Below are 23,553 nucleotides of genomic sequence, written 5' to 3' on the forward strand. Positions count from 1 at the left end.
GCACTTATGTATTGTCTCAAGATGTACTTAACGAAATAGGTAACTAATAATAATAATAATAATAATAATAATAATAATAATAATAATAATAATAATAATAATAATAATAATAAAATTAAATTATGGTTTATTTAGCGACACTTGCAACTGCAGAGTTTATATCAGCGTCACCGGTGTGTCAAAATTTTGTCCCACAGGAGTTCTTTTACATGCCAGTAAATCCACTGACATGAACCTGTCGCATTTAAGCACACTAAAATGCCATCGACCTGGACTGGGATCGAATCCGCAACCTCGAGCACAGAAGGCCAGCGCTATACCGACTACGCTACCGAGAATGACAATAATAATAATAATAATAATAATAATAATAATAATAATAATAATAATAATGATAATAATAATAATAATAATAATAATATATTTTCATAAGCAACATGACACGAGTATGATTCTTTTGTTTAGGTACAATTCAGATGCTAAATAATCTGATATGTTGATACAGCGTCGTAAAATAACCCATTAAAAATGAATGCATACAAGTCGGGTAATGACGGAAAATCATCTCGTGAGTTGCAGGGCTGTACATCATCCCTCCTGTACGAGTATGAAGACGATTTTGCATAGAACATAGATAAAATGATACACACTTTCCATAACTTATTCGACATTTATATAAAATTCTCTAGTTTCTAAAAGTGTATAATTTGAATTTCAAATTTGGAAGGAAAATCTGGAGTTTTTTGACTACAGTTTAGCGGTTTTTTAAGCTTATGCAGCGGTAAATGGAGTTCTGAGTTGGCAACACTGGTTAAAAGTTTATCACGCACGGTCGAAAAGAACCTTTGTTCGAAAAGACCGTGCGCGATCTCTGAACGGTTAAAGGAAAATATGACAAAAAATCAAACAAAGAATATTCTTAAGTATGATACAAAATTCAAATGATGAAATAAGAATATAAGTAACAAGTAAATATGAATAAAGAAAATAGGAAAAATCAAGTGGTGTAAGACGTCATGTCTTAGCCTAGTAACATAATAAGCGCTGGTTCGAATTGAAGAGTCCGCTGCAAGAATGATGGATGTCATTTGGAATACATTTTGCAGGAGAAGCAATTGAAAGTTTGAAATGCTTAGCGCTCAAAGCTTAACTGTGATTTTCCGATCATTACTGGACAATGACTATCAGTGTTAATGCCATATAACTCTCTATGTACATTCTATATGTCTTAAGCTATGCATTGACAGTCTTGGTTCATTTTCGACAAGGCAGTGACATCCATCATTCTTGCAGTGGACTCTTCAATTTTTATGAGAAAAGAAATTTTCTCATGAAATTTCGACTAGTGTATGAGACTGGTGCCCACCCTGCATCTTGAGGAATTTAGAAAACTACATCAAATAGAGTAATCCAGTTTTGAATGTCAGCTATACTAGTTGGATGATGATTCAATCATTCAGCTCTGCTGAAGCATGTAGACGCAACACCAGAAGTTGGCTGGTTGGCCTTGACAGAGAGAGATGCTATCAGACCTTTTAGGCTAGTAGGTTTCACTGGTCACTCGTGTTTGTTATAGACTTTGTTTCATTTAACCAGCAGAAGAAAACAGATCTATATAGTTAGTCATTCTCCTTAAGTAAGCTTCACATGACGAGCAATACATACAATATACTATTTTCATTACTGCTAGAGTGCTTCCCTCAAACAGTCAGGATTTTCTCTCAGTCCGCGTCTGTGGCCAATATGTGATTAAGGTGGCCGTGGATTTAGTACCATGACAACAGACATCTGTTTTAGCAATGATTAAAGCCAGATTTTATGTAATTACATATTCTGTTCCTATTATGTAGCTTTAAGAAAAGCTAAAATGTAAGCGAATTACACCAAAGGGATCATTATTTCGAAGTTTTAAGTTACATAATTTTGCATATTTTGGTGCATAATAAATATTTAGGCATATATTAGATATTTTGAAGGATAATGCATATATTGAAAGAATACACATTTTTTTAACCAATTTTCCCTCGAATTAATTCATAAGTTATACGTCTGAAAATTGTTTATAAAGCTTGTCCTCTTCACCTATAGTGCATAAAAATAATTTAATAATTGAAAATAATAATGTATTCTGTCAAAAAATGGACATTCCTTTGTCATGCTAACAATTTGTATATCCCTTAAGAAGTAGGAACAAATACAAATGTGAAGGGTTGGTCATTGACTAATTATACCGCTAACACAGTGAAGAACGGAGTGAAAATTACCCTGTGGGTATAACCGTTTGGCACAAACACCCCAATGAGTTTCTCTGAAAAAAAAAAAACAGTACGATAGTTCGTTCAGTTTTCTTGAGAAGCTTATTTTGGCATCAGGTGATACTGCTATGGCGTCAGTTGTATCCAAGTTAAAAGTTGGATTTCAATTGATGATGCCTTTACTAGTGATGAAAAAATCATGCTGTTCAAAGTGTGTGACAAATGCATTGGGTGTTCTATGAAGTCAGAATTATCAGAACAGAAATTCGTGTGAGAAATAAAAAATGTGCTCCATCAAAAGAACAAGATCTTCTTACACAAGTGGTGCTGGAATCTTCGTCTTCTATCAGTGAATTTAATAAAGATTTATGCATGGCAATGATTGCTGCAAACATACCATGGTATAAACTTGGCACCAAAGTTTCAAGCATTCCTATACAAATACTGCAACTTCAATTTTCTGGATGAATCAACACCCTGGAAAAATTATTTCAATTCCTGCTACACCAACACAATGGAAATGATTAGAGCTGAACTTGGTGATTTCTACGTATGAGTTTCCATTGACGAGACAACCAAGCCATAGGTCATTTTATAGCAAATCTTGTCGAAGATAAATTGGATCCAGAGACTCCATTCAAGTCTTATTTAATTTACTGCAAACCACTGGAACAGAAATCATGCTACAGTTTCTCAAGTCATCAACAACGGACTTAACAAAGAAAAGGTGCTGGTGCTCTATTCAGATGCTGCATCCTATATGCTGAAAGCTGCTGGTGCCCTGTCTGTGTTTTACTGCAATATGGTTCACTTCATGTGTTTGGCACATGAACTATACTGAGTGATTGAGACCATAAGAGATATCTCCCTGTTGCATGCAGTGCTACAAGAAACTGTTATTGGATGTGCCTTTACCTTCACAATCTGTGATTACTAGATGGGGAACGTGGATAAAAGCTGTGAACTTCTTTAACAAACATTTCGAGGCAGTGAAGCTGGTGGTGGAAACATTTTCTTCTGAAAGTGCATCAGCTGTGCCTTTCAAGATTCAAAGATAGCTTCATCGATAGCATACATCAAAAGTCACTTCAGTTGGATTTCGTACACCATTAAAAAGCTGGAAACTTCTGGACGGGCCTTCATGAATCTATGTCGATAGTGGTGGAAGATGCAACCAATAAACTGAGTGTTGTGCTGGGAGTAATCGGTGAGTGTGTTTCAGTAAAATTTAATAAAGTATTGAAAAAGAACCGAGGATACACAACTTTTCCACTGTATGCAAAATATTTAAAGGTGAATGTGTGCAGCTCCTTGAGAACATGGTTCCGAGTATCATTCCTCATCTAAAATAGCGCCAGTTCCTTCGTGTGAAGTTGAGAGGTCCTTTTCCATTTATAAGAACATTCTAACAGAGAGAAGGCAGTTGATGATGTAGAAAATATGGAAAAATATTTCACTGATTAACTTTAGTAACTTATTTACTGTGTTAACATTACAAAATTGACTGACTAGTTGAGTGTTCAGGATGTGCTATGGGTGTGTTTTTGTATGTTTGTAAATTTCTAGAGTGTCAAGTTTCTGGTTTTTTGGGTGGATCTATAATATTTTCATGTCAGTGTCTATGTTGCTGTAGTTGTGACTGGAGTTTGTGATGTGTTCTGTGTAGATTGAATTGTTGTGCAGTTTGGTTATGGCTGTGATTGTTCCTTGTAACGTGTTTGAAATGATCCTCCAGTCTGACCAAAATAGAAGTCGTTGCAACTGTTGCATGATAGTTTGTATACTCCTATTAAGTTGTATTTGTTTGTGTTTTTTGTCTGTGTGTTAAGATGATTTTGTAGTACGTTCTGTGTTCTGTATGCAATGTTATATTTTAGTTTTTTGAAAGATGATGCAATCTTGTATGTGTTCTTGTTTTCATATGTTAGTATGATGTATTTGTTTTGTTCTTGTGTTTGTGTTGAGTTTTCTTGTTTGTTTTTAGTATTTCTTATGATGTTTATTGTCATAAGCACCTGATGGAGCCAGATCCCATCCATACGAGTAGAGTGATAAGACTGATAAATCGAGCCCTTCGTATAGCAGCATCAGAAGAAAACCCAAGATCGAACCTGGGCCGCCTGGATGAAAGACCAGCATGCTAACACTTGAACCACAGATAAGGTACTCACTTGTGGCTACTTAAATTTAACATGTTCGTCGATGAAAAGGAGTTTCTCTTGTTTGAAAAAAAATTGATATTTTCCAACATGGAGAGGGTGCAAAAACTGTGAATTCTGTATTGAATCTTCCATATTTTAAATAGGCCTTGCTTAAAATTTCGCTAATGCAAATGATTTGGAAAGTATCATTACAAGAAAGAAAACAATAACAATTTAACATCAACAGTAAATTCAATGAAATAGTCAAAATGACAACCAATGACGTGCTTCATTCACCAAAATTAAAAAAAAAATGAACATAAATATTGTTCAGCAAGATGCAGCAAGTGAAGCTTAGAGTGTGTTTGTAAATTCCAAATGTAATACAAAAAATAACAACATAAAATTTAAACTAGGTACTGGTAATTAATTAGTGTACCAGTACTTGGGAACAGTCTGTTCTTTCTGCTGAATGTATAATTAATTCGCAAATCACGAGAAAGTTATTTCTATTTGAATATAGAAATGGGTAATTTATCATGGGGAAGCTAAGGTATAAATACTGGGTAGACTGAAAAAAATCTTCTTACCTTATATCTTTTTTTATCTACTTTTCTATCAAAATTCTTTGTGACAACACCTCACAAGAAGATGAAGACCACTCATTTTCACTCCCAAACAGAATACAGGAAAAACAATATAACAATATTGTCTCAGAGCATCCTATTAGCAAAGGATATTTCTTATAGTATGACAACAAAATTGAAAATTTCTATTTTGTCTTCCTCCATTGCTATTCCAATATATAAATGTGGTGTCAATCTCCTATCTTTGTTAAGCACATTTTGTTCTATACTTGAAAATGGTTTCTCTTTTAATTCTACAAATAATGACCTCAATGTTCTCTCAATATGAGCCATTTTACACAAAATTAATATGAAAAAAAAAAAACGCGCACGCGCATGCACGCACGCACACACACATAACCATGTGACACATGTGGAACATAACCTTCAGCTGGGTTAAGGCTCATATAGGAATATTCGGGAACAAGCTTGCTGACCGCCTTGCCAAGAAAGCTACAAGGGAAGACACAATACACTACAGCAAGATCCCCATGAGTGGTGTAACAAAGACTCTGAAAGAAGAAAGCCTTGCGAAATGGCAGCTAGCAAAAAACAGAGCGGAAACAAGAAGATATTTTCCACAAGTGTCACAGAGACTAGCACTACCTCTTTCAGCTGGACTTACAACCATGCTAACTGGTCATGGAAGAATCAATGCATATTATCATAGATTCCACATTGTACAAGACTCAACATGCAGTTGCACTAACGGTGACGAAACGGTAGACCATATTTTACTCGAGTGCACGAAGTACAACACTGCCCGAAACAAATTGGAAAGGATCATAAATTCCAAAGGAGGAAGGTGGCCACCAAACAGACCTGATCTCATTACCAAATACTTAAAGGAATATTGTAAATTCATACGAGAGGTAGATTTAGAAAGTAGGCAAAGTGTATAGCACAAATATGGAGAATAGTAAATATCATTATCAAAACCATATAGAACTATGACACTCTGTCTCATCTCTGATTGTAAGAAAATAGTAATTTTATAAGAGCAAACAGACATGTAGTATTACTTATGTAATGGAGCATGTTCTTCAGTAAAGACATAAAAAACATACACACACACACACCTCAGAAGAATGATAGAACACCAATATAGTGCAACATATTATTGTCACGGAAGGCTAGCTTCCTTTCATACAGAGATGTGGCAAATCAATACTCCCTCCCCGGTCCTCCCCTCAAGCTTGTGAGTCAAGGTTGTAGCCATGCCTTTAGAGGGTTTCTGCCACAAACCTCACAGTGAACTCTACATACTGGAATGACTGCCAGCAGTCAAATTAATATACAGAAGAATCGGAGCAAAACAAAATGTTGCAATACATCGTTATAACAAACTTTTAGGTCTAGCCTACTGTTAATAAGTATAATAACTAACATTTTTTGGGTAGGTTAAGCCTCAAAAGCCTTTTAAGGGCTTCACCACTGATGGTTACTATACTGGTATTCTTTCTACACAGCACTAGGATGAAAATATATTTTATATTGGGTTTACATTAGATTACACTATGTGAAGTTAGGTTATGTTATTTTGGGTAAAATTAATTAGATTAGGTTGAATTAAGTCATGTTAAATATTAAATAGCTAAGATTAACAATGTTAGAGTAGGTTAAGTTAGGCTAAGCATTCCTAAATTTATGTTAATTAAATTACTTTTTTTTACCTGCAACATATACATATAATTGAGACACACTTTCCAGAGCATCACTAAAGTCTGAGGTTCCGTTGACAATGCAGTAGTAGTAGCCTGTGTCTAGATAAGCAGCATTAGTAACCTTCAGCACAGAATGATACTCTTCATTATTTCTTGTTACAGTTATGTTCACGTCCGAAGTCAGCCCATAGTCTTCTTCTCTCTGTAACAATACAAATATATTATAATTACATAAAATCAGTATTATATGACATTAGAAATGGTTTAATTACTAGTAAAATAATGAACCAAAGTTTAATTTTGTTTAAGGTATTAGTACTATAGAAAAAAATATATTTTTCCATAAAATCATATGAAGCACTTAAAGATCTTAAAGTGATTAATATGCAAAAGAAAAGGAATACCGGTAATATATTATTTTATACATATTTATTTATAAGTAAATGTTAGTTGAAGCCATAAATGTGACTTCTTTCTTGTGCATATCATTAACCGAATCGCTAGACAGAGCATGTACTGGATGCCAGAGTCTAAATCCCAGCAAGTTCAATTGAAATTTTATGTGAACAAAGCTTTCGAGGATTCATTCATTCATTAATTGTGTTCTCTCCAAGAACAGGTCTTTCACTGCAAACCTAGCATTCCCCAGTCTTTCCTATTTTCTCCCTTCCTCTTTGTCTCCTCATATGATCCATATATGTCGTCAATCATCTGACATCTTCTTCAGCCCCAAACTCTTCTCCCATTCATCATTCCTTCCAGTGGCGGCTCATACATATTTAATGCCTAGTGCCAAAATCAGTGGTAGATCCAGGATACCCTAAGGGGGAGGGTAACTCTTTTTCCTACTATTTCCTCCCTGGATCTGCCTATGGTCTAAACCAAAGACAAGAAATAAGCAATAATAATAATAATAATAATAATAATAGTAATAATAATAATAGTTAGAGAGACGAGAATTCCATGCAAGTGCATGTTTTTATAGGAACATAGGACATAGCTCAAACTTAGTATTTATCCATTTCATTACTTTCCGGTTCCAAATATGTGTACTCTTCCCTTGCATATTTGCATGTTTTCGACATTTTAGGGATAAAAACATGCATAATGCATATTTAGGTAATTTTTAGCTTAATAATGCATATAATATACATTACATTCAGTTTAAATGCATGTTTTAATGGTTTTGTGTGGACACCTCAGTTTCTCGATTTTATGTCCCATATTTTTGCATCAGGAATCAGGATTGAAGAAGAAAAAGAAAAAAACTAAATAACAGAAAAATTAAATAAAATGTTAAGGAATTTTAAATACTGATATAGTCACAATCATGCCATGGTATGAAAGAAAAATTTCACAACCTCGAGCGGGATTCGAACCTGTGACTTCCTGTACTCCGGTCAGGCGCTCTACCTACCGGAGTACAGGAAGTCGCAGGTTTGAATCCCGCTCGAGGTTGTAAAATTTTTCTTTCATACCATGGCGTGATTGTGACTATATCAGTATTTAAAATTCATTAATATGTCACATCAACGGACGTATATACGTCATCCAACATCGTAAGATGAAGTTTATATTTACAATGTTTCTTTCCATCCATAAACAGTGCTGACTAGATCAGACGCTATGGACCGTACTCTATAACAGAGTCGCCAGTATGAGAGGAGAATTATTTCGAGCCTTTGGCGTGAAACGAACTCGATAGCTCAGTTGGTAGAGCGCCTGACCGGAGTACAGGAAGCCGCAGGTTCGAATCCCGCTCGAGGTTGTGAAATTTTTCTTTCATACCATGGCATGATTGTGACTATATCAGTATTTAAAATTCATTAATATGTCACATCAACGGACGTATATACGTCATCCAACATCATAAGATGAAGTTTACATTTAAAATGTTAAGATTTTCACAATAAGGTATTAGAGGACCTTTCCCTGGACGGAAGTCCACTTTTACAACACTTTACCGACGACCCTCCATACACTGCGTGTCATAAATGAATTTATTACATTGGATATTTTGAGAATAGTAAGTAGAGAGGAAATATAGAGGGTTCAAGGAAATTGCCGACAAATAATTTAGGTCAAAAGCATCTTCTTTCAGGGAGGTTGTAAATTCTCTTCCTTTTCTAGTACTAGTAGCAATTTAGATTCTTCTAAAATTGGAATCATCGTTAAACTGTGTTTGCAGTGTGTGAATATCGTAAGTTGTTAATGTGCTTGTTTATTCTGTTTGCGCGTGTTAATGTGGTTCTAATATGTTTCCAATTTAAAGATTCCAAAAGCGTACTCTTTGCACAGTGGATTACTGTAAAGGAAAAGATTTTATTAGGTCAGATGAGGATATCGTATTTTGCGACTGTTGGAGTAAAGAGTTAAGCAATGCTGTTCTGTTTCCGAATATTTTATATGACAATTGTTCTTTGTAAAAAAATTACAAAACTTGTTTAAAATAACTATTAAATTACGATGTCCGTTTTTAAATCGTATCTAGGTAACCGAAAGGTCTATTATAATTTAAGATGAAATGTACTAAAAAATTTCAAGTCGACCAGCATGTCGCATGTGTTTCACATATTGCAAGAATGCAACAAAAGAAAGAATCTTCAAAGAATTTCATAGATTCCTCAGTTATGCCCGTGGGGAAGTGGATGTAGCGGCGGAAAACGAATTGGACAGGGTCATAAATGCTAACTCGGACTGCGGATTCTTTGATTCAGTGAAGAAGGTTATTTGTGGCGAAAACTTGAATGAAGAATTTGACCTGACACTGTCACAAATATGTTCATTCAAGTTTAAACCCATAACTTCTTGCAATATAGAGAGATCATTGTCTGCCTACAAAAACATATTGACTGTCAAGTGCAGGAACCTCACAGAAACCAATTGAAAAATGTTGTTAGGTTTTTAACTGTGCAAAAAAAGTGAAGTGAAATAAGACATTTGAAACAAAAATAAAAGTGCATATTTTAATGTATTTTTCGCTTGATCATGCATATTTCATTGTTTGATAGTGCATGAATGCATGCATATTTTGGTATTTTATAGTGCATGAAATTCTCGTCTCTAATAATAATAATAATAATAATAATAATAATAATAATAATAATAATAATAATAATAATAATAATCACTCACCAAAATTTATACAACTGGAGCACTTGAGCACTTTTGTTGACCAGGTTAATATGCGCGATAGATAAAATCCATTCGCCGATTCTTCTGACTTGAAAATAAATCCATCACTTTTTTTTGTCGAAGTTGTCTATTTTGCAAACAAAACTCCTCAGATTCATCGTGCCCTCTTAGTGCTAAATCTAGTGCCCCACAAAATCGTACGCAATTTATTATTAAAATTAACACATATCTGTTTTAATCAACTTGCTCATTGTGTTTTGCAATCGCCAGTCTGTAGTGTGAATTTAACTGATTTTCAGTGTTCGCTTTACCCAGCATAGACAAACTGAAGACATTATTCCTATTAACCTTTGACTTATGATGTGTTTTTATTTTACCCCATAAATGTACTAAATCTGTCACACCCACTTTTGACCAGCTGAGTTCACCTCCGAACAGAACACACGGGAAACAGAAGAACGCATTTTTCACATCGCATCCACACAACCAGTTGTTTTTTAAATAAATATCTGGGTTGAATTTGCGAGATCTGTTAGCTTTAGCACTTTGCTGCTTTTGATGAATATTTAAGTGCGGTGTAGGTCTGCCTAATTCTTTAACACGAAGTTTGTTTTCATGTTAATGTTGAAAACTGAGATTTCAATAAAGCGCTAACCGAATTCATATTTTCACAGTATACAACACGATAACATGACCACTATTACGATGACAACCTCACGACTTAACACGTTCACACTACAATTGGTACTGCTGGTAGAAATAATAAAGTGAAAATTTTCTCAAGCCAAGTTTTCAGGAAATCGGGAGAGATTTTATTATCTTATTGTTGCAGTCTTCGCTCTAAGAAACTTGTTCCGACAAAGCGGAAGGACAGACAGAGCGTGGTAAGGGATTGGCGTAGTAAATGGGGATGTATACAGTTTTACAAGCATTTCAAAAGCCAGCGACAAATTGTGCCTGGCACATTTTAGATCATGCTTTAGATGCTGAAAAGGACGAGCGAACATGAAGATTGCGCGCGCATCCCATTATATTTCTTATGGGATGTAATGCCTGGCACAGATCCATCCTCCAAACACTGGTTACAACGTGTTTCGCTGTAAAGATCATATAGACGGTAGAGTTAGTATAAGCGTAACTTGTTTCTCTCAGGTTTTGAGCGGAAAATATGAATTCTCCTTTTCCTTCTGTGTTCTGGTAGTGCCATGGCAGAACGGCACTACCTCTAAAGCCGCCCCTGATTCCTTCCAATGCATCCTTCAGAAGGCAGTTTCTTCTCAAACCAGTGACCCAACCAATACCTTTTTCTCTTTCTGATTAGTTTCTGCATCATTCTTTCTTCACCTACTCTTTCCAACACAGTCTCGTTTCTTACTGTATTTTGTCTGTCCATTTCACAAGTTCCATCTTTCTCCATATCCACATTTCAAATGCTTCTAGTCACTTCGTCGTAATGTCCATGTTTCTGCTCCATACAATGCTACACCCCATGCAGAGCACTTCACTAGTCTCTTCTTAGTTCTTTTTCCAGAAGATGCGCCTTTTTCTATTAAAAGCTTCCTTTGCCATTGCTATTCTCCTTTTGACTTCTTGCAAGCAGCTCATGTTACTGCTTATAGTACACCCTAAGTATTTGAAGCTGGCTACTTACTAGTGCCTCATTTAGAATTCACGAGTTTACCTTCTTTACTTTTCATCCTATGATCATGGTCTTCGTCTTGTTGGTACAATACTTATCTTCATTCAATACTGCTCACAGCTGTCATTTAGCTCTAGTAGCATATGACTTAGTATCATCTCCTCTACTGCTACCAATGCCATATAATCAGCAAATCTTATATTACTCGGGACAAATGGGAATACCGCTGCTCTCCGAGGACGCCACTATCATGTTTATATGCATGTTAGACGATATAGGCCTCTTGGACGGGAACGAGGGGAGGAGGGGAAGAGAGGAAGAGAGAGAGAGAGAGCATGTACACAACCTGCAAAGATGCAGTAGCCCACCTACCCGTGACACGTATGAATAACTCTGAGCGTGAATTTACATCGAATATAATAATCATAGCAGAGAAGAGGGCTCGGAGGAAGATACTACATACTACTTACTACATGTTATCCATAGCTGGAAAAATGCGCTATGTTATAGACATACATTGCATGCTCGAAATGCTAGTTTTATCGCATTCTTTTGCTATGTTTTCACCGATTTTCACTCTTCCCCACTGCTTTCGATGTTTTTTCCACAGCTCTTTTCAGAGGAATAGCTAGACCACTTTTTTCCTTCTTTACAGAACTTAAATACATTATATTTTATCTTTCTACTTTGCGAACGTATTTTTCCGCGGTGACTTCCTACACACAATGCTACCATTACGTATAAAATACTTCTGAAGCAGTGTTGCCAACCATACAATACAAAAATTATGGTTCATTTAACGACGCTCGCAACTGCAGAGGTTATATCAGCGTCGCCAGTGTGCTGAAATTTTGTCCCGTAGGAATTCTTTTACATGCCAGTAAATCTACTGACATGAGCGTGTTGCATTTAAACACTGCTATCGACCTGGGCCGGAATCGAACACGCAACCTCGAGCATAGAAGGCCAGCGCTAAACCAACTACACTACCGAGACCGACGCCATACAATATGTATCGTGTATGTGCCATAATTTGGTATCATGTACGATCGTGCGATTCGCGGATAGTTCATAAAATGTAGGATCCTATCGACAAAGAGGGTAAAACATGCCGAAAGGAGAGGATTTTAAATATTCATTACAATGAAATTTTATATATATACATTTCTTCAGTATTACGGTTATATTTCATTTATACATTCATGGTTGTATTATGGGGAAGGAAACAATAATCACCAATTAGGAACAGGATTCTTTGTTCATAAAAGAATAAAATCAGCAGTGACAGGTTATCATATTTAGTACTTAAGGGTATATGGTGCGACATCATAGTTATAAATGCTCACGCCCCTACAGAAGAGAAAGACGATCATATAAAGGATAGCTTCTATGAGGAATTGGAACATACTTTTGATCAGTTACCTAGATATCACATGAAAATTTTATTGGGGGATTTCAACGCTAAAGTAGGACAGGAGGATATTTTTAGACCAACTATTGGAAAAGAGAGCCTACACACAACTAGTAGTGACAATGGAATTAGATTAGTAAACTTTGCCACATCGAAAAATTTAATTGTCAAAAGTACAACATTCCCCCATAAGGATATACATAAATATACTTGGACTTCTCCAGATGGATTGACACACAACCAAATAGATCACATCTTGTTAGATAAACGGAGACATACTAGTATAGTAGATATTCGAACTTTCAAGGGTGCAGACTGTAATTCTGACCATTATTTGGTGATTGGAGAATTAAGAGAAAGATTATCAGTAGCAAAGCGAGTAGAGCAACAAGTTAAATTACTAAATTCAATATTTTGAAATTAAAGGACGAGGAAGCTAAGCAAAATTATCAGGTCGAAATTTCGAATAGGTTTGCCATTTTAGAAAGTTCCAACGAAGTTGAGAAAGAATTAGATGTTAATAGCGTGTGGGAAAATATCAGAGATAGTATCAAAATTGCAGCTGAGCAGAGCATAGGTTATTATGAAACTAAGAAAAAGAAACCGTGGTTTGATGAAGATTGTTGCATGGTAGTAGAAAGAAGGAAACAGGCAAAATTGAAATTCTTACAGGATCCAGTTGAGGAGAATAGAGATAATTATTTCAATGAAACACGGGAAGCAAGTCGTACACTTAGGAATAAAAAGAAAGGTTACTTGAAGGAAAACTGAATGAGGTGGAAACAAATAGTAAGAATAAAAACATTCGAGATTTATATAAGGGTATAAAGGAATTTAAGAACGGATATCAGCCAAGGGTAAACGTGATCAAGGATGAGAATGGTGACTTGCTTGCAGACTCTCCATCAATCCTAAACAGATGGAAAAACTATTTTGCGCAACTACTAAATATACATAGGCCAAATAGAAATGATCGGGACGAAATTGAAATACAAACTGCTGAGCCATTTATACCCGAACCCACGCTTTCAGAAGTCGAAATTGCGACAGAAAATCTGAAAAAGTACAAGTCTCCAGGTATCGATCAAATTCCAGCAGAATTAATACAAAAAGGTGGAAGTGCATTATATAGCGAAATTTATAAACTTGTACTTGCTATTTTGGAAAAGGAAATTGTACCAGAAAAATGGAAGGAGTCCATAATTGTACCTATTTTTAAAAAGCGGGACAAAACCAACTGTGGTAACTTTCGAGGAATATCACTTTTGTTGACGTCGTACAAAATTTTGTCCAATATCCTTTTGAGAAGATTAACTCCGTACGTAGATGAAATTATTGGGGATCATCAGTGCGGTTTTCGGCGTAATAGATCGACAATTGATCAGATTTTTTGTATTCGACAGATAATGGAGAAAAAATGGGAGTATAAGGGTACAGTACATCAGTTATTCATAGACTTCAAAAAGGCATATGACTCGGTTAAGACGGAAGTATTATATGATATTCTTATTGAATTTGGTATTCCCAAGAAACTAGTTCGATTAATTAAAATCTGTCTCTGTGAAACATACAGCAGATTCCGTATAGGTTGAAGCAGTAATTAGGAGAGGGAGAGACCGATTTAATAGCGAAGTGATATCTCCATATTTTTGTTACATGTATTCGCGGGGATGTCCCAGCGACTTGGTTAGAATTAGCTTCCCACGCAGGTGTTCGTCTGCGTCACTTGTCAGAATTGGACAGATTTATGGCCACCTTGGGCAGGGTTTTATATAGACACTCGTCGAAGTGTAAAAGCCAAAGTTGGACTGGACCCGTGGGAAAGCTTCTGCAAGCTCGGGATTTTCCAAAGAACGGGGGTTCTCGAAATATCTACCAGCTAATTTGATGTTATGGGAAATCCAAAGTCCAGATTTAGAGATGACGTATTTCGCGCCCAATAAGAAGAGATCTTGGTCCAGCTTATGAGGTCACTTTGGACCAATAGAGAATAGATTTTAGGGCGGTTAAGTGACGTAGTTTTTAACCAATAGGATAGTTAGTTTTAGCATAGGATAGGTTTTATAAATAAGGGTGACGGGGAGCGGAAATGGAACACAACATCTCATCGTGTCGGCGACCCTACATACAGGCCACAATCACAACTTCTTATCGTGTCGGCGGCCCTACATACAGGGCACGAACACAACTTCTTATCGTGTCGGCGGCCCTACATACAGGGCACAATAACTACTTCGTTTTGTGTCGACAGGACTACGACTTCTTTTCGTGTCGACGGCACGACGCACTGAGTTTTTTGGTGTCGGCGGCCCAACTTAATAGTCTTTCCTCCAGCGAAGACTCGATAGATAGAACGTTGTCATCGGTGAGACTACTCGTCAACGTTTAGGAGCTTCGATCATAGTGTACTGGGCAGAGTATTGAATTTATAGTATCGGATAGAGCTTATTCAGAGCTGCCATAGAGTCGATACAGAAGTGCGACCAACGATTGAATTATAAGTCAGCCGGAAATACATACTCTAGGGTTTACCAAGTGAATACGACAATAAACTTATAGTTTTGGAGTTTACACTGCCTTTTATATAAGTAGCCGGCTTGGTAATATTCCTGACATCATCCTACACCACAACCGTACCTCGGCTACCCTGAGTGAATCTCACGCAACACCGAGACGCTCCCACCCTCAAATGGCGCTTTCCAACGTGGGGCTCGAAGGAAGACAGCTGTTCCAGTGACCGGCCCCAGGTGCGAACACAGCACCAAACAACGCGGAGGACCGGACGGAGCAGTTCAGCCCTGCATAGCCGAGGAACGACGTTGGAAGGCGGGAATAGAACCAGGCCATCGCGACATCACGACAACCCCAGAGAAGGCAACACGGAGACCACCAGAGAAGGCAACTCGAGAGGCGGTGGCAAGTATGAATGGAGGATGTATAAATGTGTGTATATATGTACAGTATATGATATTTTGGGGGAATAATTATAAAGTGTATATGTTTCAATTTCTGGTGTGATATTTTGGGTATATATATATGTGTGTATTTTTTTTGTGTGATATTTTGGGGGAAAGAGTGAAACAAGTGTATTGCGTAATTTGTTGGAAGTGAGCAGAGTGCAAATACAGGCATAGTTAGACTATTATTGGGAAAGCAAGCGTCGGATAGATGACAGAGTAGCATATAGATGATACTACGTAGCCATAGGAGTAAAGTAGTTAGGAATATATGAGAAAGACGAGAAAATAGAAGCAAGGGAACCATGGAGCAAAGGAAGGACGAGGAAATTATGGAAATCAGGGAGGAGATCGAGAATAACGTAGGACAGGAAATTGAGGGAGAGCGAACGGTGGAAAAGCAACAGAGTAGAGAAAGCGGCAAAGGGGAAATGACGCTAGAACAGTTATGGGAGCAGATGAGACAATTCATGGAAAATAATTCAAGGGAAAGTAGAGAACAAATAAAGCAAATGGAAACTAAATTAGACAACAACTCAAGAGAAAGTAGAGACCAAATAAAACAAATGGAAAATAGATTGAGGGAAAGTTCGAGAGAGATTAGAGATCATATTGCAAAATTAGCGGAAAGAGGAAACAAGATGGAAGACAAAATAGAGAAGCTAGAGGGGAAATTAGTCGAGAATGGGATCGGAATGGAGAACCAATTGAAGATAGCTATGGATAGGATGTCAGAAAGTATGAAGGATTTAGAAGTCAGAGTTAGAGATAGTGCTATGAAAGAGAATAGCGATCTAAAATCAGCTGTTGAGGAAGCGATAGTGGAGAAGGTTCGGGAAATTCAGAACTCGGTGGAAGAGAAAATAGGTGAGATGGATCAGGAAGTGGACGGTCTCAAGCGAGCCATAAAGAATAAAGAAAGGGCGGATAACGAATGTTTGGAAGAATTAAGAAGTAAACTAAACTCAATAAACGACGTACTAAATGGGGGTAGTCCCGCAAATTTAAGCGGACATAGCAGCTCGGACCGTGCAGTTTCTAGACAAGAGAACACGAGTGAGAGCCCGGCCTCAGGTAGTAACATAAATGTAAGACATGTTAACAATAGTGTTGGTGAGGAATGTCAGACCTCACGGGATGATGTGCGTAGTGAGTTGATGAATGTAAACGACAAGGCATATTTAGGCCGTCCCCAGTACCCCACTCACATTATGAATGAGATTGGTTACCCTATTTTTGATGAGGTTGAATTTTCAAACCCACATAACTACATAAGTGAGCTGGAAACGTACTTTAGAGTAAGAGGGGTGACGGATGACTTAAAAATGACTGTCGTACGAAAGAGCCTAAAGAGCCGACCACTCAACTGGGCGCTAGTGTCCCTAGGGGATAATGTCACCTATGAGGAATTCAGAGAAAAATTTTCGGAGGGTTAACCACATACGATGGTACACGGGAAGACAAGAAAATGGAAATAATAGGCTTAGAACCCAACCACACTGGCTTCGGAACAGGAATTACAGACAGGGATTCTGGCAGCCTAATTTTAGCAGGGGACCGCAAAATCGAGGTGATTGGAGGAGACAGGAGCAGGAGAGAGGTAGACGAGACGTCCTACAAGAAATGGCCTCACAAGGGTGCAATAGGCCACCTACACAGTGTAACGTGGGACAAAGTAGGAATAGAGACATGAACGGACGTCAGCAAAGTCCGGTCAGGATGAATATGGGCCGGGAGCCTATAAATAGTAGAAATAGAGACGAGATAGCAGTGGAACCGACTGCATCACACTCGGGAAACTGCTAGACAGAAGTCTCAAGAGTTCGGAGATTTCTGTAGCTAAGTGCAGTAAGCCACTATCAAAAGAATCCACCAACGCGGTAAGCGTAAAGAGACAGAGCGAGATTACTAAGCCAGAGTTAGAAAATAATGAGACTTATATATTGCCATATATAGATGCTAGAATATTTGGGATAAAGTGTTGTGTGTTGTTGGACTCGGGCTCCACAAATAATGTATGCAGCTTGGAATTTTTTCAAAAGGTTAGGGATTCAGGAATAAAACTGCAAACGTTACCCATATGTTCACTGTACTGTGCGGGCGCCCTAAGCAAGAAGAAGGAAAAGGTAAAATATCAAGTATGGTTCGAGTTAAGAGTGCGGAGACGTGAAATTAAATGCTATTTTTCTTGTGATACAAAGGTTGACTACCGACATCATTATTGGAGTAGAAAGCTTCTATGAATGGCACGCGCTATTAGATTTCAGGCAAAACAGACTAGGGGTTACGGCAGGTAACGGCAGTGTAGGCCATGTCCCATTCAGTAGGGATAGCTCTAGACCAGAGATAGACGAGAGAACCGCGGAAGAGATAGAATTACAGGAAGAGTTATTTTTCGTAGAGCATCTCAAAATTTGTAAGAATGTAATTATAGAGGTTAATCCGTGGGAAGGTAACGAGGTAACTAGGGGAGTGTGTCAAGTAGGCTGCGGAGAATGCGAGTTGTGTATCGGCGAATTAGTCCAGGCGAGACAAATAGGACGTAATCTCATTAGCGGTAGGGCCAGCCATTGTAATGGGGATTCGCTTGGCGATCTTAGGCAGGTGGACGCGTCGAACAATAGGAAGACAGATACTTTCGAAATAGTGAGAGATAAAGTTAACCAGGCACACGGCCTGAGTGAGAGTGAAAGAAAACACTTAATGGATGTTGTAGGAATCCATTTAAATGTCTTTTCAGACGCGCCGCACAGTGGTCCGGATCGCTTAAAAGCTGGTCAAAAATCAATTTTTCAACTTCGATACAGAATCTTTAAATCACATTCCAATAATTCTACAATACTTGACCTTATAAAATCACAGGTCATTTATTAATAATAACATACAGGTTTCATGATATATTTGTTCAAAAGTGACATAAATCTAACTTGTGTAATTTTACCTTAGTGATGTGATTTTAAAAGAGCCCTGATCAAGTTTTAAAATGCATAAAAATAATAGTAAATATTTTTATTATATAATGTTATATGTCTTTTACATTATACACATTAACACCTAAATTAATATTATGTTTTAGTATTAATTAGAATTTTTTAAAGTCAAGTATTATTTTTAAAAAGGTACTTAAATATATAGAGAGTTTTTAAAAAATGTATAAATATGTACACTGTGAAACTTACACAGCTGTTAAGGGAAGCCTTCGTTTAGGGAATTTTGAAGGTTTTATCTCCAAGGTTATCCAAGGGTAACCTCTATGTGCCCAAGACTACCCCTGCGCGCTGTTTCCTCAATCCTCACATGCCATAACTGTGACAGCTCATAGTCATAACTCGCGTTCTGTTTACTTTCCATTTAAAAGGGGGTTCTTTCCAAGCTGACTGCAACACTAATTGTATTCAGTCATCTTGATACGTTTAATGGTTTAAGGTGTGTTTATTGTGCAAGTGCAAAATGAATTTTTCTGTGAGTCGCCGTGAACTTCACCATAAAATTAGACAACGGAGAAACAAATCGCGTAAGCAACAAGAAAACTATATCACGTCATATTTGACTAATAAATTTGAAATTGGTACTGATTGTAGTGTTACAAAAAAAGTTATACAATGTCATTAGACTACATTTTTTTTCTTCCGTATTATCAGCGCTGGGTGAAGTGTGGTTATAGTGAAACAAATTTTTCAAACAAATATTCTCGTTGGTTAGATCATGACATAACATTGATTACTGAAAATATTTTATGTGTATCAACGCCGAAAAAACATACAGACATTCCAAGCACATCGGGAAAGCTGGGTCGCGGTCGTCCTACAAAAGTATTTGGGGAATTAAGTGAAAGAAATAAACGAAGAAAAGCAAAAGAAACGAGAGAAAATGTGTCTTCTGAAGAGCTCTCTTATGCTACAGTAATTAGTTTAAGGTCAGAAGGTGATGAAGCAGCAGGCAAATTATTAAAAGAAGTAACAACCACAACACCAAGCAGAGGCAAAAGAATTCGTGATTATTGGAGGAAGGAAAAAAAGGAAAGTACTAGACTCACAAATGAAGAAGCTCTTTCATTAATAATAGATTCAAATCTGTCCAGACATCAATATAACACAATAAGAAAAATGACAGTCACACATAACCATGATCTCTGCCCCAGTTATCAATCCGTTTCAGAAGCTAAAAAAGAAACTTACTCCCAAGGCATACAAGTGACCGAAAATGAATGTGAGGTCAAATTACAGTCTCTGTTACATCATACAGCTTATAGAATCTTGAATATTTCACCTTTAAGTAACACGGAGAAAAACTACATGTTGCATTGTAAATGGGGTTTTAACGGAAGCTCAGGTCATTTGCAATATAAACAGATATGGAATCAAAAAGAGAAAAGTGATGAAAGCTTATTTCCTACGTCATTGGTTCCCCTACGCTTGGTTGATACTGAAAGTGGAGATGTTGCATGGAGGAATTCCCGTCCTTCATCAACTCGGTTCTGCAGACCTATTCGTCTTCAGTGGGCACACGAGACAACGGAAATAGTCCAAGCAGAGAGAGAATCTGTACAAAATCAGATACAGGACTTGCAACTCTTTACATTAGGTAACATCGCAGTTCAGTTTTCACTACTTTTAACTATGATAGACGGGAAAATAGGCAATGCATTAGCCAAGTCATCCAGTATGAAGTGCTACATCTGTGGTGCAAAAATTTCACAAATGAATAATCTTGAATTTTTACAACAGTCAGAAGATACCTCCAATTTTGTCTTTGGATTATCAATTCTACATGCACATATAAGGTTTTTTGAATGCATACTACATATATCTTACCGGCTTGAATTTAAAAAAATGGAAGGCAAATGTACGAGATGGAAGTCGAGAAATTATGAAGAAAAGAAAGAAAACTATTCAAGATGCATTTCGAAATAGATTAGGGCTTATTATAGATACACCGAAGCCTGGATATGGGACCACAAATGATGGGAACACGGCAAGAAGATTTTTCGAAAATACTAAAGAAGCATCTAAAATAACTGGAGTTGACTATGGTTTAATTTCACGATTCAGTGTGATTCTTACTACAATTTCGTGTTTTCAAAATATAAGTGAATCGCAATTCAATATATATACTGCAGAAAGACCGCAGAGCTGTTCGTGAAATTATACCCATGGTATTATATGCCACCAACAATGCACAAAATTCTTATTCATGGGACATCTATTGTAAAATCAGCTTTATTACCAATAGGAGAATTATCCGAGGAAGCAATGGAATCATTAAACAAAACTGTTCGAAGATTTCGACAAGATCGCACCAGAAAGACGTCAAGAATTACTACCAACTTTGACTTATTCCATAGACTATTTCTTGCATCAGACCCTTTAATTTCCAATCTAAGAGAACTCCCCAAGAAGAAGAGAACACAGTTACCACTGCAAGTGCTCCAGTTACTCTCTACACCTGAAGGGCCCAACAGCGAGGACTCGGGAGATTCTGATTCTGAAGATGAGTGATGGAGGAGGGGTCCGGTATAGATGTAAGTCGCTAAAATTAATTATATTTCTCATTTTAAACAATTATTTGTTGATTGGGCATGGCATAATGTAGATTGTAAATAGGGAGATATTTTTGACCATGTTTTTTAATATTCGGACCACTGTGCGCCGGGTCTGTGTAGAGTGTATACACACAAAATTAAGGTGGTAGGAATGGAGGAATTTCGGCATAAATGTGGACCCATACCCCTATCTTTACGGGATCAGGCAGACGAAGTCATAAATGATATGTTAAAAGATGGCGTTATAGAAGTATCAGACTCGCCTTACGTAAATGCATTGTGCTGGGGTAGGAAGCCCAATGGAAGCTTAAGAGTGACGATCGATGCCCGACACGTTAACTCGTTTTCAGTTAAAGATAATTTCAGGACGGAGTCAGTGGACACTTTGTTAGGCCGTATCAGTGACTGTTCTATATTCACTAGTTTGGACTTGACCAGTTCGTATTGGCAGATTCCGCTGGACGAGGACTCGAGAAAATTCACAGCGTTCTTACACAACGCGAAAGTTTATCAGTATACCCGATGCCCATTCGGCATCGCGAGTTCTGGATCTGCGCTACTAAGGGCACTTGACATAATTTTTGGTGATTCGACGAAAGGTTTTCTGGCACAGTACATTGACGATTTTCTTATATATGGCAATAAATGTTGATAGGCATATTAGAGATATTGATTTTGTACTCACTAAATTGAGAGAGGCTGGTATGACAGTCAAGCTGGGGAAAACAGCATTTTTTAAAGTCGAGACAGTTTTCCTGGGTTACGTAATTTCGTCTGACGGAATTAGACCGGACCAAGAGAGAATTCAGAGCATTTCGAGGATCCCGCCGCCGCGGAACCGGAAACAGGTTCGTAGATATCTAGGTATCCTACAATACCAGAATCGGTTTCTCGTCAATTATGCTAAGCATGTAGCCCCACTCAGAGCATTATTGAAGAAGGATACACCCTTCAGGTGGGGGTCGGCAGAGCAGGAAGCATTCGATCGAACGAAACTGCTTTTCGCCGACTCAATTCTGTTGGAAAGGCCTAACGACAGCCTACCTTTTCAGATTTATACTGATGCGTCTTCAGATGGATATGGAGCAATTCTATGTCAGACCGATGAAGATAACAAGCGACATGTGATTGCCACAGCTTCTAGGGGACTGTCGCGTACCGAAAGCAACGCATCAATCACGGAACTTGAGATTTCTGCTGTGTACTTCGCACTACAGAAGTTCCGTCAGTATATCTTTAATAGGCAGATCATCATATTTACTGACCATGTAAGCCTAGCGTTTCTGAGTAGATGCAAATTGACGAACTCTAGAATATCTAGATACGTGCACGAAATTTTGGCTCATGATGTGACGATTAGACATATTCCGGGGGCAGACAATATCTTTGGTGATTGTCTCTCTCGTTTGAATTCGAAATCGGGGCTACCGGAAACTATCACCGCCCCCGCGTACGAAATTGCCGTGATGAAAATTGATTCCACGAGGAATGGAGCTCTGACGGGAAAATTTCGAAGAATTGCAGATTTGCAGCAGGAGGATTCCACGATAAGGGCCTTAATGGACAAAGCTAGAGAAATCTCACAGGTGAAAGATGAAGTGTATGGATTGCGCTCTGGTATCTCGTATAAATTGCATGGTAGGGATATCCAGAAGTGGAAGATATACATACCTGCGAGTATGGAGAATGAACTTATAAATAACTTTCACCTAACTATGTGTCACTCTGGGAGTGATAGGATTATTTTAACTATGTCAGAATCATTTTATATTAAGCAACTGTCAAAGAAGGTTAGAAGGGTAATATCTCGTTGCGAGGTCTGCCAGAGGGCGAAACCTCTAAATGTAAGGTATAACAATGTACCGCAGGCCATTATCAGGGGTAAAAAAAAATGAACTTGTAGCAGTGGACGAACACGGTCCAATGCCCACATCGTCTTTCGGACACAGGTACATATTTGTTACGTACGATGTATTCACAAAACTTGTAAACATTTACCCTTTAAGAAATATCTCTAGCAAGTTGTGTGCTGATAAGCTGGTTAGAGACTACATACCGACTTACGGCCCGGTAACAGCGGTGCTCAGTGACAGTGTGTCGGTACATAAATCGAAAGTGTTTTGCAAAAGACTGGAAGACGCGGGCGTGAAGCTATACAATTGCTCCGCATACTTTCCCAGCGG

At 37.6% G+C, this 23,553-nt stretch overlaps 1 protein-coding gene across 3 annotated transcripts in view; it reads right to left on the bottom strand.

The window, feature by feature from the left end:
* The window catches only part of LOC138700100 (vascular endothelial growth factor receptor 1-like), a 343,737-nt gene that overhangs the window by 172,695 nt on the left and 147,489 nt on the right, over positions 1-23,553 (bottom strand). For all 3 annotated transcript variants that reach the window (XM_069826422.1, XM_069826423.1, XM_069826421.1), the window contains exon 3: positions 6,696-6,888. In XM_069826422.1, the coding sequence (XP_069682523.1) occupies positions 6,696-6,888 (193 nt within the window). The remainder of the gene's footprint in view (positions 1-6,695; positions 6,889-23,553) is intronic.

The sequence above is a fragment of the Periplaneta americana genome, chromosome 5 (assembly GCF_040183065.1).
Source record: "Periplaneta americana isolate PAMFEO1 chromosome 5, P.americana_PAMFEO1_priV1, whole genome shotgun sequence".
NCBI lineage: Eukaryota > Metazoa > Arthropoda > Insecta > Blattodea > Blattidae > Periplaneta > Periplaneta americana.